Source organism: Phacochoerus africanus, chromosome 13 (assembly GCF_016906955.1).
Source record: "Phacochoerus africanus isolate WHEZ1 chromosome 13, ROS_Pafr_v1, whole genome shotgun sequence".
Classification (NCBI taxonomy): Eukaryota; Metazoa; Chordata; class Mammalia; order Artiodactyla; family Suidae; genus Phacochoerus; species Phacochoerus africanus.
The window spans coordinates 75,840,482-75,856,114 of record NC_062556.1 but is presented as its reverse complement, the minus strand read 5'-3'; the positions used below and the strand labels follow the sequence as shown (position 1 = coordinate 75,856,114).

Genomic DNA, 15,633 nt, shown 5'->3' with positions numbered 1-15,633 from the left:
CTGGATACCTGACGTCCATTCTGAAATACCCTCCCCCTCTTTCTGTCTCCCAATTTTTTGTTTGTTTGTTTTTATAGCCGCACCTGGGGCATATGGAAGGTCCTGGGCTAGGGGTTGAACTGCAACTGCAGCTGGCGGCCTATGCTACAGCCACAGCAATGCCAGATGTGAGCCACATCTGCGACCCACGCTGCAGTTTGCGGCAACGCCAGATCCTTAACCCACTGAGTGAGGCCATGGATGGAACCCGCATCCTCATGGATACTATGTTGGGTCCTTAATCTGCTGAGCCACAATGGGAACTCTCCCCCCGCCTTTTTTAAATGGTGGAATTGTGATTAATATGCTTTTGTGTCTTGTTTAATTCGTTTAAGGACTCCTCTCTTTTCCTGTATCTAAGGTTTAAAAAAAAATCACCATTTTCTATTTTCCTCTATACATTTTACTTTACACCTGATATTTAGGTGTGTAATTTGCCAGGGATCGTGTGTGCACAGAGGAAGGGAGGGGTTGCGTTTTTGTTTCTCAAGTGAAGAGAAATGGATTTATTCTTCCCCTAACGTCCTGCAAGGCCAATTTGGTCAGAAATTAAATGGCTATTTATGCAAGCTGGGAGAATTTTCTGGGTTTTTTGGTGGGGTTTTTGTTGCTTTTTTTCCTTCTTCATTCTCATCCTCTGGAAGAGATTGTAGAATTGTGGAATTATTTCATCTTAGTCTTGAGAGAACTTACAGAAAAGCCATTTGGGCCCAGAGTCTTCCTTGTAGCAAAGTATTCATTTACCAAGTCAATAATTTAATATTTAAACTACTTTTTACCTTTCCTATTTCTTTTCTTCATTTTGGTTAGTTGTAATTTTTTTTTTTTTTTTGGTGAGAAAGTCATTCATCTAAACTGACAAATTTATTCTGGCATAAAACTGTTCATAAAATAATCACTATCACTATCATTTTTTCATTTCTGCAGGATCTATGGGAGGTCTCCTTTTTCATCTCAGATTTAGCTGTTTGTATCCACTTCTCTATCAAGCTTGAAGGAGCATTCTCAATTTTATTAATATTTCAACAATTTTCTCCCAAGAATTAACATTTCATTTTGTCGCTTGTTTAATATTTCAGTAATTCAAGGTCTTTAGCCTCCTTGAATCTACTGATTACTCAGAGATGCAATTCGTAACTTCCAAACAGATGAGAACTGTTGTTTTTAATATTTACGTGCTATATCCTTTTCTTTTCTACTCTTTTACATTTAAATTTTCAGCATCTTCGTGGATCGCATGCTTTTTAGAAACTGAAGGCTTTAAAATATATTAATATCATGAATGGGAACTTACACTAAATAAATCTTTTAAAGGTTCATGGAATTCAGTTAAGTTCAATTATTCTTTTCTTTCTCTTTCTTCCTTTCCTTTCCTTTTCTTTCTTTCTCTTTCTTCCTTCCTTCCTTCCTTCCCTCCTTCCTTCCTTCCTCCGCTCCCCTCCCCTCCCTTTTCTTTCTTTCTTTCTTTCTTTCTTTCTTTCTTTCTTTCTTTCTTTCTTTCTTTCTTTCTTTCTTTCTTTCTTTCTTTCTTTCTTTCTCTTTCTTTCTTTCTTTCGTCTTTTTGCCTTTTCTAGGGCCACTCCCAAGGCATATGAAGGTTCCCAGGCTAGGGGTCTAATCGGAGCTGCAGCCACCGGCCTACAACACAGCCACAGCAACACGGGATCTGAGCCTCATCTGCGACCTACACCACAGCTCACGGCACCGCCGGATCCTTAACCCACTGAGCAAGGCCAGAGATCGAACCGGAGACCTCATGGTTCCTGGTCGGACTCATTAACTACTGAGCCACAACAGGAACTCCATGTTTCATTATTTTCATATGTGCTTCCATGTCTCCCGTGTCTCTTTGTCCATCAGGTAGGCTGTGGCAGGAGTGCTGGCGGTCCCTCCCAGGGCAGGCTGTGTGGTGAGTGTGGCTTCTGGTGTGGGTGCTCCTCCTTGCACCCCATGAACGGTCTGCGCGGGGGGAAGCCAGCTGCCTTGCTGTGAAGCCCCCCATGCAGAAGCCCTTGTGAGTGATTTTGCAAAGGGACCACCTCTCCAACCAGCCTCAAGAGGACTGCATTTTTGGCTGAGAGCTGATTGTTTTGCCACGGGGGATCTTAAACCAAAGGCACTTGGGTTCAACCACAGACAGATTCCTGACCAGCAGACGCTACAAAACAACAGCCTCTAAGTTTGGGGGGTAATTTTTACACAGCAGTAGATAACGAATACGGTTGGGTTACCAGGTGAAGGAGACTTCATTTCGTGCTGGTTTTATTTACTTATTTTTTAATTTTGTTATTATTTTTAATAGTTATTTCCCCAATACGATTTTTTTTTCCTGCTGTACAGCATGGTGACCCAGTTGCACATACATGTATACATTCTTTTTTCTCCCATTATCAGGCTCCGTCATAAGTGACTAGACATAGCTCCCAGTGCTACACAGCAGGATCTCATTGCTAATCCATTCCAAAGGCAATAGTTTGCATCTATTAACCCCAACCTCCCAATCCACCCTACTCCCTCCCCCTTGCCAACCACAAGTCTGTTCTCCAAGTCCATGAGTTTCTTTTCTGTGGAAAGGGTCATTTGTGCCTTATATTAGATTCCAGATATAAGTGATACCACATGGTATTTGTCTTTCTCTTTCTGACTTACTTCACTCAGTATGAGAGTCTCTGGTTCCATCCATGTTGCTGCAAATGACATTCTTTTGTTCTTTTTTATGGCTGAGTAGTATTCCATTGTGTATATATCAACATCTTCCTAATCCAATCCTCTGTCGATGGACATTTGGGTTGTTTCCATGTCTTGGCTCTTGTGAATAGAGCTGCAATGAACATGCAGGTGCATGTGTCTTTTTTAAGGAAAGTCTTGTTGGGATATTTGCCCAAGAGTGGGGTTGCTGGGTCATATGGTAGTTCTGTGTACAGATTTCTAAGGTCCCTCCATACTGTTCTCCATAGTGGTTATACCCACTCACATTCCCACCAACAGTGCAGGAGGCTTCCCTTTTCTCCACACCCCCCCCCAGCACTTGTTTTTTTGTGGACTTACGAATGATGGCCGTTCTGACGGGTGTGAGGTGGTATCTCACGGTCGTTCTGATTTGCACTTCTAGTTGTGGTTTAGATGATTGTGAATAAAGGCGGGATGCACGTCTGCTTATAGGTGATGGTGTGAACATGGTTTTCCCTCCTCTTCAGTGAGTATCCACAGCGGGAGCGCCGGGTCAGATGGAACGTCTGTGCTGAGCTTTGCAAGAAGCTGCCAAGTTCCACCGGTTTCTCAGCCCCGGCGTCAGTGTGGGGACCTCCTCTCCCACTTCTCTCCGAAGTGTTTCTCTTGCCCAGGGACCCTCTCTTCTTTCCCCAGGATTCCAACGACCCCTTTCCTTTGGTCTCTAAACCATTTTCTGGAATTTCTATTTTGCTCCTTTGTGTTTCATTCTGGGTATGTTCTGATTTATCTTCCACATCCCTTTGAAATGGCTGTGTCTAATTAACTTTAAGCTCATCCTCTACTGTACTTAATTTTATGACTGTATTTTTCATTTCCAGAATTTCCATTGGCCGCCTTTTTCCGGTTTCTGCTGAGATTCTCGTTCTTTGGTCTCCTCCGGCACAGTAAATGTACTTACATTAAAGATCGTGATTTTGAACTCCAATCTTTGAGCCCCGTAGATACCCCATGATGGTGTTCCTTCTCGTAATTTTTCGTCTCATTTTGTGTCCTCATGTGCCTGGTTCCTTCTGATTATGTGATGTTGAACTTCGTGTGTGAAAAATGGTTTGTAAGAACGTTCTGAAGCCTCGGATGCTCTGACTGTCCTTTGGGAGGGATTTATATATTTTTTTCTCCCAGGTACCTGGGCCCTGTCAATCCTGGAGGCCCTCAGTCCTGCCCCAGGGTTGAGATGATTCCCAGCTGAGCTCTGGTTCTTAGTTGTCCTTCTGACTCTTAGGATGGACCCCTCGAGGTGTCCCCCTGACCCCTGTGGCCCTGGCAGGGGCTGAACTCAGCCTGTCCGCACCATCCCAGGAGGCACAGCCAGCTTCTCAGCTGCCTCCTACGGACTCTGTCAATGCCCATTGTGCTTGGTAGAAAAGCCTAGAATACAGGTGTATTCCATATGCCCACCTCCTTAAGTCCCCTCAACAAAAGATTGGTCTGAATTTCCCTTCAGACAACACTAGAAGCCCTGCTGGTGGGCTGCTGCTCGCGTGGAGGAATAAACTATTTGTTTAAGCCTCTTCTAGCTGGTTTTGGATGCACGCAGTCAAGTCAATTTCTAAATGATGCATATTCACCGATACGCTCACATGAAATCCTTCAAGCCAGTTAGGTGTTCACCATTCCTTCAATATCACACTCCTTTACCCTTTTTAGGTATGAAAAGAAAAAGGCATTTTTTTTTTCATTCCAAATATCATCAGATCATCCACGTCCTCCTTCCGCTCAGTATGAGCCTCATCTGATGCTGGTTTCCCCAGACCACGTGCTCCACACACATCTCTGCAAGGTCACCCAACATCAAGCGCAATTTTAATTCTTTAACTTAAAAAGAATAAGCTGACGACATGTCCTACAGTCACGTTGTTAGCTTTTTCCCCATTTCCAGTTTTGAAGCCTACTGCATTTTTAAGTCTGAAAGAAGCACTCACCATTTGAGACGGAATTTCCATTTTCAGCCGTGACAGCACTGGACAGGGAATTAGACAACTGAAGTCCATGGTTGTTTGCATTTCTATCTTGGGTCTCTGATGCGATTTCTGATGAACCAAGGTCATCTCGGCTGGCAAGGTTCATGTTAGTTTCAAAACCTAAAACAGAGTGTAGAAAAAATTACTCCTCTTCTGATAAAATGTGTTGAATGAATTGAGTCAATTAGTGGAAGGACATCATCAAATTTCTCAAGTCAAATATTAATTACATTTGAAACAGTAACTCAATAAGCATCCTTAACCTTAACCAAATGTCTGGTCTACAAAATAGGCACCAAATTTTGCATCAACCTAATGAAACACAGTGGGACACGCTAAGTGGTGACAATGAAATTTGTTATTTATATTTATTTTTATTGTTTATTTATTTATTTATTTATTTTTGCTTTTTAGGGCTGCACTCATGGCATGTGGAGGTTCCCAGGCTAGGGGTTAAATCGGAGCTACAGGTGCCAGCCTACACCACAGCCACAGCAACGCAGGATCCAAGCTGAGTCTGTGATCCACACCACAGCTCATGGCAATGCCAGATCCTCAACCCACTGAGTGAGGCCAGGGATCGAACCCGCAACCTCATGGTTCCTAGTTGGATTCGTTTCCACTGCACCACCACGGGAACTCCGAAATTTCTTATTTTTAAACACGTCTATACAAAATTTTTTGATGTCATTATAGAATTGCCTCCCTTGAGAAGGTTATTTCCTAAAAGAAATGTGGTAATATATTCATGTTTTGGAAGCTTTCTGAGTTTTTAAATTAAGTCATCGGGGGCAACATTATTGTTTTGAAAAAAAAGGAATGACAAATATATTTGCAACACGGTTACAAAATTTGTTTTACCAACTTAGGGATACTAAACTTCCAAACCCTACTTCTGCAATCTATATAGTAACCAAGTTGCCTAAATGTTTGTCTGTTTTTGGTGTTTTTTGTGTTTTTTTAATCCTCTCCCATGGCATGTGCAAGTTCCGTGGCCAGGGATTGAACCCCCACCACAGCAGCAACCTTGAGCTGCTGCAGTGACAACGTCGGCTCCTTCACCCGGTGTACCACAAGGGAACTCCAAAGGTGCCTAAATGCATGTCCTACACGGAGTTCTCTGAGATACACGAACACAGAAGCCACTGTCTAAGTTAGGCCAAAGACCCCAAAACAGAGCTCTACTCTCCAGGGGATTTCCGGTCAAGGTCAGGGCTGTGCCAGCTGCTTCCGCCCTTGTCTGTTGGTGCACAGGAGATCCTGGCCCTCTCTTAGGCCATCCTGAAGTCTCAGACACACTAGGACACATTTATGACACAGTATTCCGCAGGGATGATAACCATCATGTGCTTTATTACATGCGGTGAAGAGCTGTGACTCTCTCCCATGATGCCAAGGCGGAAGCAGGAGGCCGGGCCTGGCGGGACCCAGCTCTGCCTCCTGGACGCCGTCTCCTGCCCTCCAAGAGCACTCGGGGGTGAGCACTTAGCCGGAGGCTCCACGACGACCCAGTTTCCCGGCATGGGATAGGCATTCCTCCTCCCCCCTGCCCCCGGGGACCCTGCTCAGAGCAACAGGGACCACCCTTCCCCAGAGAGAAGCCTGGCCTGCCCAGACGGGACCACGTGCCGAGGCTTCGAGAAGGAAGCACTGGACACACAGGACGAGGGCAAAATGAGCAGGGCTCTGACAAACAGGCAGAGGGGTTTATACGCACAGGGCCCAAGGAGCCACCACCGTGGCTTCTGACTCCTTGTATTTAAAAAACAAGTGATGGAGTCCCTGCTGCGGCTCAGCAGGTTAAGAACCCGACTAGTGTCCATAAGGATGCAGGTTTGATCCCTGGCCTCGCTCGGTGGGTTAAGGATCCAGCGTTGCCATGGGCTGCAGTGTAGGTCACAGATGCAGCTTGGATCCTGCGTGGCTGTGGCTGTGGCCCGATTTCACCCCTAGCCTTAGAATTTCCATGTGCCACACCTATGGCCCTAAAAAGAAAAAAATAAAAGTGAAAAAAAAAAGTTTGTATGTGTATATGTACAACTGAATCGCTGTGTGCTACAGGAGAAATGACCACAACATCCGAAGTCAATGCTGCTTCAATTCAAAACACAAACAAGTGAAGTGGGCGTGGCCAGGCCCGCAGGTGAACAGAGGGGGAGCGTCACCATCCCAGCTCCTGACAGAGAGGTCATCCCACAGGCTGGACCTCAGAGGGTATTTATTCAATGTGGTCAACTCCATTTCCCCTTTTTTTTTTTTGGATCTTCTGAAAATTGGTAAAAAAAGAGGTTTTAAAGCTGTCTCAAGACACAAACATTCACCCTGCTTTTATTTCTCTTTAAGCTTCTTTCTTTCTTTTTTTTTTTTTGGCTTTTTAGGGCCACACTGTGGCCTATGGAGGTTCCACAGCCACAGCCACATGAGAACCGAGATATGTCTGTGACCTACGCCACAGCTCACAGCAATGCCTGATCCTTAACCCACTGAGCGAGGCCAGGGATCGAACCTGCATCCTCATGGATTGTAGTTGGGTTCTTAACCCACTGAGCCACAACAGGAACTCCAACAATTGGTGTATCTTTTTTTTTTTGTCTTTTGTCTTTTTTGTTGTTGTTGTTGTTGCTGTTGTTGCTATTTCTTGGGCCGCTCCGCGGCATATGGAGGTTCCCAGGCTAGGGGTTGAATCGGAGCTGTAGCCACCGGCCTACGCCAGAGCCACAGCAACGCAGTATCCGAGCCTCGTCTACAACCTACACCACAGCTCACGGCAACGCCGGATCATCAACCCACTGAGCAAGGGCAGGGACCGAACCCGCAACCTCATGGTTCCTAGTCGGATTCGTTAACCACTGCGCCACGACGGGAACTCCTGGTGTATCTTAATCATAGTCAAAAATCTCCATTTTTGCTATAAAGTTTAAATTTTTTTTCCAACCAGCAGACCTTGTAGCCAAGAAATATTTTAAAATGCGTCACACAAGTTAGGCTGTGGTCCTTACATTATGTCCTAAAGAATTCTTTACATTTTCACCATGAAAGCATATGTCTGTCTATGCAAAGATGGCTCTGGGTTGGAATCAGGCAGTGAGTCCTTCTTAAGACCTAAGACTGCAGGGTCAACCCGACGGCAATCATTCACTCTGTTCTCACAGCAACTACCATCTCTTGCGAGAGGTGGGACCTGACTCAGTTCTCATTTTCAGAACAGTTCTGAAGAGCTGTCACTCCCTCGCCTGTTCTTGAGATGAGGTCGTTGAGGCCTGAGAGGGTTCGTCTATGCAGCCATTTCACTAGCAGTCAGTGTAGACTGAGAGGTGTAGGGCGTGGCTGTCCACCCGCACTGGTTCCTCGGCGGCGTGGCCCCTTCTGGAAAGTCTTCCCTCCTTGTTTCATTTGCTGATGTAGAGAGGAAGGCAGCTGCTTTCCTGGGACTTTATCCCCCTGCCTCAGTGGTAGTGACCTGGGAACCCCAGCTTGAAACACTGTATCCTGGCCACTGACACAGCGCTGCAACATTAATATTGACTTGGGGTCATCCTCACTCATGAATATTAACCAGGGGATTCTTTTTTTTCTTTCTTTCTTTTTACAGCCGCACCTACGGCCTATGGAAGTTCCTGGGCTCGGGTCGAATCAGAGCTGCAGCAACAGCGACACCAGATCTGAGCCACAACTGCAACCTGCGCCACAGCTCGCTGTCACGCTGGATCCTTAACTCATGAGCGAGGCCAAGGATCCACGCTGCATCCTCATGGAGACACTGTTGGGCTCCTAACTTGTTGAGCCACAGTGGGAACTCCCTAACCGGGAGATTCTTGCTGACTGCATTCCGTGTCGGCCTCTGCTCATAAACGCCCTTACTCCAGGTTGAACCCAGGTGCCCGAGAGTCTGGGTCCCAACTTGTTAATTTCTCGATTCAGCCACAATGAGGGTCAAAGGCAGAAACTCTCCGCTCTGTGATGTTGCCTTAAAGGGTCAGTTTAGGGCAGCAGTGGTTGCACCGTTCCTTGTCAAAAGAACACGTGTTCCTCTACGTAGGCACGGAAGCAGCGACAACGGGGACACAGCAGGAGAACCCTGGTGTGAAGCCCGAAAAAGTCTTAGCTATGAAAGTGCAGGTCCAAGAGGCATACTTGATGGAGAATTAAAAAAATAATAATTGAGAGCAAAGAAGGTCATCAAGTTCGTTCACGCTTCCGAGCCACACTCATCAGGTTGTTGAGGGTGAAGAGACGTCACCCCAAAAGAAAATATTTGCAATTCTCAAAGAATTTAAGCAAACAATTAGTGAGTGCTGTACGAATCCCGTGTAGAGATTTCCTGGTGTGTCTAGGATTTGTGTGTCTCCGCATCTGATGCCATCAGCGGTTTGTGTAACCCTAGCTGATTCCAACAGGGTGATGTTTTAGCCTGTGGATGGGGTTTCTCTGCGACCCCTGCCTGGCGCTGTTCTCACAGGTCCGGGAACGATGAATCACAGAGGGATCTGGCTCAAAGTCTTGGCCTTTACATAAAGTATGATGACTGAATACAAGAATGCAATGAGGACACTTTTAAGCTGAGTATTCATCGAGGCGGAGAATGCCGGCCGATCTCTCACTGCGAGTACAAAAAACGCTTGTCTGGTGCGAGCGTTTGTATAACTAAGGAATCACACTCAGTGGGTGTGAGCCTTTGAAAACGGGCTTTCAATGCAAGGTGACAGTGCACCCTCCCAACACTCCAGGGGACACGAGACACGAGAGATGTGTTTGGTTGTCAGCCTGGGAGGTGGGAGCTACTGGTATCCAGTCAGTAGAAATCGGGGATGCATGAAGCAAAGGACCTTACCAGGCACCGGACAGCACCCCACCCCAAGGAAGACTCATCAGGCCTGGGGCAGGGGTGGTGTCAACAAACCCTGTTTTAAAAGCTAAGGCAGCACAGATCTGGAAGTCAAACTTAGGGTATGAGGGGGAACACGGGGGGGAAGGGAGAGACTGGGCTTTAGGATTGACCCATACCGGCTGCTCTACACAGTCTAAACAAGTACCCAGGACCTACTGCCGAGCCCAGGGAACTCGGCTCAACAGTCTGGGAAAAGAACCTGAAAAAGAGTGGATGTGTGTCTGTGTACGGCTGCTTCACTTTGCTGCACACCCGAAACGAACCCAACTATTGTAAATCAGCTCTACGCCCATAACATGTAATAACTAAATAAATACACACAAGGTAAATCAGATCCTGCTATGTGCCGCTCGTGTCTCTTCGGGGGTTTCTTATTCTGTTCAGGTCGAGATCCAAAGGCTTCCTGAGGCAGAGGGGCCCTCCAGGATCCCACCCCCTGCTCGCCTTGGTCTGCCGCTCCCACTACCCCACCGCCACCTGCCTCGCCAGCCACACCTCCGCACCCCTTCCCTCGGCTTCTCACTGGAGCCGAGAAAACGCAGGTGCTCTGCACCAAGCACACAGAGCTGACAGGCCGTGCAGACCATCTTCCAGAGACAGCAGCCCCTTCCCCACCCCCAGGTGAGTTTCTGTCCCCATCACCTGTCTTGGGTTTCCACACGGCCCTTCTCACCACGTGACTTTTTACATTTCAATTATTTGTTTATTTTCCGTCTCCTCCCTCTAGAAAATTGGCACCAGTCACATGCGATGCTGGTGCCTCCCGCAGTGCCTGCACAGAGCAGGTACTCAGTCCATAATTGGTGACAGAAAGAGAAAGAAGAAGGAATAATGCAGTCGTACAGCGACCGTGCCCTGAGCATTAATTTTCGAAAGCCACCCTTTCGTTGTAACTATGAAATAGTTGACAAGTTTACTAGCTAAAAAAAGTCACGTGTGTTATTACAGAGAAATCACACATCCCAGGAAATCACTTTTGTCCATTCACATGAGATCATTGGAAAAAGGTAACAGGATGTCTGCTGTTAATACGCCTTTGGGTTCTATCTCTACTTACTTCCAAGTTCCGAGGTAAAGGGGAATTTCAGAGTGTGGGAGGGGAATGTTTTCTACCTCTTCAAAGAGCCACAGGGCTGCTTGCTTTTCTCCCTAAGAGTGTTCACCTGCAGAAAACAAGACGGCCAAAGTATGGAAGCAACCAAGTGCCCACGGGTGGCTGGATGGATAACCAAGAGGTGATACACGCACACACGATTCAATACGGCTCAGCCAGAAGAAGAATGCAGTCTTGCCATTCGTGACAATATGAATGGACCTAGAAGGTGTTGAGTGAAACAAGTCAAAGACAAACACTCTATGATGTCATTTATGTGTGGAACTTAAAACCCCCCAAAAATGAGCACACACAACAACACAGAAACAGAGTCACAGATCCAGGGAAGAGATAAGCGGGTGCCGGGGGAAGATGGGGGTGAGAGAAGGAGGTGAGAGAGATTGAAAGGTTCAAACTTCCAGTTACAAAACCAGTGAGACTTGGGGATGAAATGCACAGTGAGGGGATATGGTCAACCAGAGCGTCATAGCCTTTTTTTGGGGGGTAGCACCCACAGCATATGGAAGTTCCCAGGCCAGGGGCTGAATCCGAGCCGCAGCTGCAGCAACATCAGATGCTTTAACCCACTGAGCCAGGTTGGGGATCAAATCCATGCCTCCACAGCCACCTGAGCCTCTGTCGTTGGAGTCTTAACCCACTGCGCCATGGCGGGAACTCTGATCACATCCCATCCTTTAAAAACGAACAAAACAGAAGCCTGCTTTGTCTGTCAAAGCCTTTGACACATAAAATGCAGACATGTGCAGAAGGGACAGCCAGATGCATGCTAACAGGTGCCTCTTCTCAGGCTTCTGGGTGGTGACGTGAGTCAGAAGGTTATCAATGCAAAAGGTAATGGCTCCCAGCATCTTCAGTGCCAGCGTGAAGGCAGCAGGGGATCAGGGGTCGAAAGGGAAGCCGTGCAAATGCAGGAGAGGCAGGGGTTGCGGCGGCCAGGGGACCCCAAAGTGCGGTGGAGAGGGAGAGGAAAAGGAAGCAGAAATGCAGAGCAGCAGGTTCCAGGATGCTGAAGTGCCTGGACGTCCTGCAGCATCCGGAGGGGAGGTACCTGAGTGAGCGTGTAACGTGAAGGAGGCTGCACCTGTAAAGGGTTATCATCCAGCACAAAACGTGTCCAGCTGACTAGCTTCAAAGAGAGCTTGGAAATGGAAGAGGGGTGAGAGTTTAGACTCAGGCAGCAGCAGAAGGAAGGGAAGCGGGGGGCGAACTGAGGCACAGACCCTTTGAGCCTGGGGACTGGGAGGGAATCAGGACCAGCAAGGTGCCTGGTGATGGGTGTGAGTTTGGGGCTGCAAATGCGGACTCTGAAGTGACAGCCACCCATGCAGGGGCTAAACCAAGCGCCGATTATTTGAATAAGAGCATTTATTAGGACTGAAAAGAAAATGTCTAAGGGAGACACAAAAATTGCTCCAGAGGGAGGATTTCCTCCAGGAAAAGCAAGGTTCCTACAAGTACAGAGACAGGACACAGCGCAGGTGACAGTGGATACAAACAGGCAGATGTAGGCTTGGGGGAGGGGCCAGGGCCTGGGATGCGGGGGCTCTTGGCAGAGGGGAAGGGCTTCCAGAAGCAGGGCGAGGCTGACAGTACCAAATACCACAGAAAGATCAAGGCGGAGGAGGAAGGCAGGAGCGATGGAGTAATGCTTCTTAAAAACATCGTTTCTCTCTTAGTTACCTTCACTTGAGATGGTTTTGGGGTGTATTTTGGAAACAGAAGCGACCAGGATCCAGGTTTTCAGTAATGCTGGAGAAAAACAAACTATAGCCGTTTGACTGATTTAATGCTGAGAGTGCTATGCAAGGCATAAAAAATGTGAAAATATATTTTAAACTCATTACTCATGCTGGCTGTAATTCATTCTGCAACCCTATAGGAAAATTCCTCTCCAGCCAGGCTACTGCAGGGAAGGATATGCTTGTGTTTTCCTCTTTGGCGTTAAGGAAAAACACAAAGGCTGAGAGAAGAGCTGGCACAGTCCTAGCACTTTTCAGGCTCTGGTTTCTAAAATGTAGAAGTCGCAGCTTGACTCTGGAGACAGACACATGTGGCTATTGTGTCACTACACGCAGGCAGGATGCTCAGACCCCAAATCAGCATCTCCTTTGTGTTAAACCAAAGGAGCAATGCCTTTTCTTTGGCCACATCTGGGGCACGCGGAAGTTCCCCAGCCAGGGATGGATCCTGAACCACAGCAGTGACCTGAGCCACAGCAGTGACAGCACTGCATCCTTAGCCCACTGAGCCACCAGGAGACTCCAGAACAATGCCTTTTTAAAATTTTATTTCTTTTACTAAAGCATATTTGATGTACAATGTTGTGACAATTCCTGCTGCATGTGGAGCTTCCTGGGCTAGGGGTCAAATCGGAGCTGCAGCAGAGACCTATGCCACAGCTTGTGGCAACGCTGGATCCTTAGCCCACTGAGCAAGGCCAGGGATTGAACCCACATCCTCACAGACACTATGTCGGGTTTTTAACCTGCTGAGCCACAATGGATACTCCCAACAATGCCTTTTAAATTTCTGACTTCTCAAGAGTTCCCTTGCGGCTCAGAGGGTTAAGGATCTGTCATTGTCACTGCTGTGGCTTGGGTTCGATCCCTGGCCTGGGGAACTGTTCCATGCCGTGGGCATGGACCAAAAAGTCTGATTTCTCTAAAATCTTACATCATTGTGCATGAGGAATAAAACACAAATAAGGACCTAGAAATCACGGCCAAGGCCCCTGCACTCTGCTATAACAAGCCTCTAGGAATTAAATCAGATTTTTTGCTTCTCCATAACAGCATCTGGTATATTACCCCAGAGAAAGAAAGCGGTCACGTGTGAGGCGTCACACAGATGCGCGGAGGCTGGTTCTCAAAGGAGCAGAGAGGTTTCCCGCGTGAGGTTGTGTAAAGAGCTGTCAGGTATGAGCAGGAGGCACATGCCAAAGGGGTGTGTGTTGTGAACAGCAGGAACCTAATGGACCCTATGCCACGGGAAAGAGACCTGCCCGCCCTTTGCCAAGAGTCACAGAAATGATCAAGCGGGGGGGGGGGGGGTCAGTGCCCGCCAGTGAGGACGCGAGGTTCGCAGGCTATTGCTCTTGGGACAGCTGCGTCCCAGAACACAGTTTTGTGTCTAAACGAACGGATTACTCCCGAAGCAGAAAAGCACAATGCGGCGGGGACCGGGGGAAGGACAGGTTCAGAAAGTAGAATCGCCGGACCTGCCTCTTCCCCTAAGAGGCTAGCGCCGCGCCCCCCCACCCCAGCAGCATCCCTCCCCACGTTTCCACCCTGTGTGAAATCACCACCATTGAGTAGCTCAGGCTTTTCAGAGTTGCCCTTGAACTTGTACATTCAGCCTCCTTCTGTGCCAGAAAGTGCCACGCACTGGTCCCAGGGGTTAAGTCGGACGGAAGGGAAGTGCTTCCTGGTCCCCCCTGCCATCCCGCCCCAGCTCCTGGCACCCGCTCCCCTGCCAAGTCTTAGGAGAGGGTTTGTGCTAAAAACACCAACTGAAGCAGGAAACAGTGATATCTTCAACAACATATGTGCTGAGCAGGGCAGGAATGCACCCATAGTAAAGCTAAAAAATGACTCTCGGTATAAATAAGGTTTGCAGAACCCAAAAAGGCGCAGAAAATGATGGCGTGCCAATTTTCAGTTCGCCTAACTGGCTCCTTTTGGGCCCATCTCTCCTGTCCCTGCCATGAGGGGAACGCAGGGCCACCCCTTCCTCTCCCTGCAGCTCGCCCGCCCTATAATTAGCCGAATATGCAACATCTGAACAACAAGCTGGCCTGGCCCGGAGACCGATTTCTCATGTCTGCTCTCATAGGTCACGCGGTTATTTATGGAGCTGTTATTTTTATGTTTCCTAAATGCCAGGTGGTAGCGGAGAGCCAGGAGCCTCGGAACGCAGCACCTGCACAGCTGCGCTGGGCCGGCGGCCCGCGTCCCAGTTTCGGGCGCCCTTCCTCCAGAACGCGGAGGTGGCGAGCACACGATGCCTGCTCTGTGACTGGGAGCTTTTGGTGTTGGTGACACTGGTACAGTGTCACCTGGATGGGAGGGAAAGGAAGCGCTGCCATCTGGAAACAACAAGAAGGGTCCCCGGCAGATACTCTGACAGCCCCCGCAGCCTTTCTTAGGGGAACAGCCAACACCCAGCGGCAGATCATTTCAGAACAAGACTGTTTATTTATTAGTTTTATGTTTATACTTCCATGAGAATTGTCCTGGCCTTGTTTTGTCTCTTGGTGTTTAATCAACTTTATAAATAGCTCATCGTGGGCCCCTCCTGGATTTTTAATTGAAAATTGCTTTTAAGAAGAATGACTTCAGTCCTTGAGAAAAACAGAATCTACATTTGCGGCATTGCAGGGACACTCTTGTGCTCCCTTCGGAATGGGTTTTCTAGTTCCTTCTGGACCCCCTACCTCTTCTAAGCAAACCTCAGCACAGCTAGAGATCTGGTCAGATCACTTATGAGTCACAGGAGACAGGAAAATGCTAACCGTTAGCATTCATTCACTGATGGAGTGGCAGCAGGGCAGAGAACCAGGAAAATCAGCAAAAGTGGAAAACCAAAAAACAGGTACATATACACAATGGAATACTACGCAGCCGTAAAAAAGAACAAAATAATGCCATTCGTAGCAACGTGGATGCAACTAGAGATCCTCATATGAAGTGAATTAAGTCATAAAGAGAAAGACAAATACCATATGATATCACTTATATGTGGAATCTAAAACATGGCACAAATGAACTTATCTACAGAACAGAAACAGGCTCACAGACATAGAGAACAGATTAGTGGTTGCCAAGGGGAAGGAGGAGTTTGGGGTTGCTGGATAGAAACAATGACATTTAGAATGGATTAGCAATGAGGTCCTACTGTAC

At 47.6% G+C, this 15,633-nt stretch overlaps 1 protein-coding gene across 1 annotated transcript in view; it reads right to left on the bottom strand.

The window, feature by feature from the left end:
* MYO16 (myosin XVI) overlaps window positions 1–15,633 on the bottom strand; it is a 421,162-nt gene that overhangs the window by 30,893 nt on the left and 374,636 nt on the right. The window contains exon 32 of the mRNA XM_047756311.1: window positions 4,695–4,853. Coding sequence (XP_047612267.1) covers window positions 4,695–4,853 — 159 coding nt within the window. The remainder of the gene's footprint in view (window positions 1–4,694; window positions 4,854–15,633) is intronic.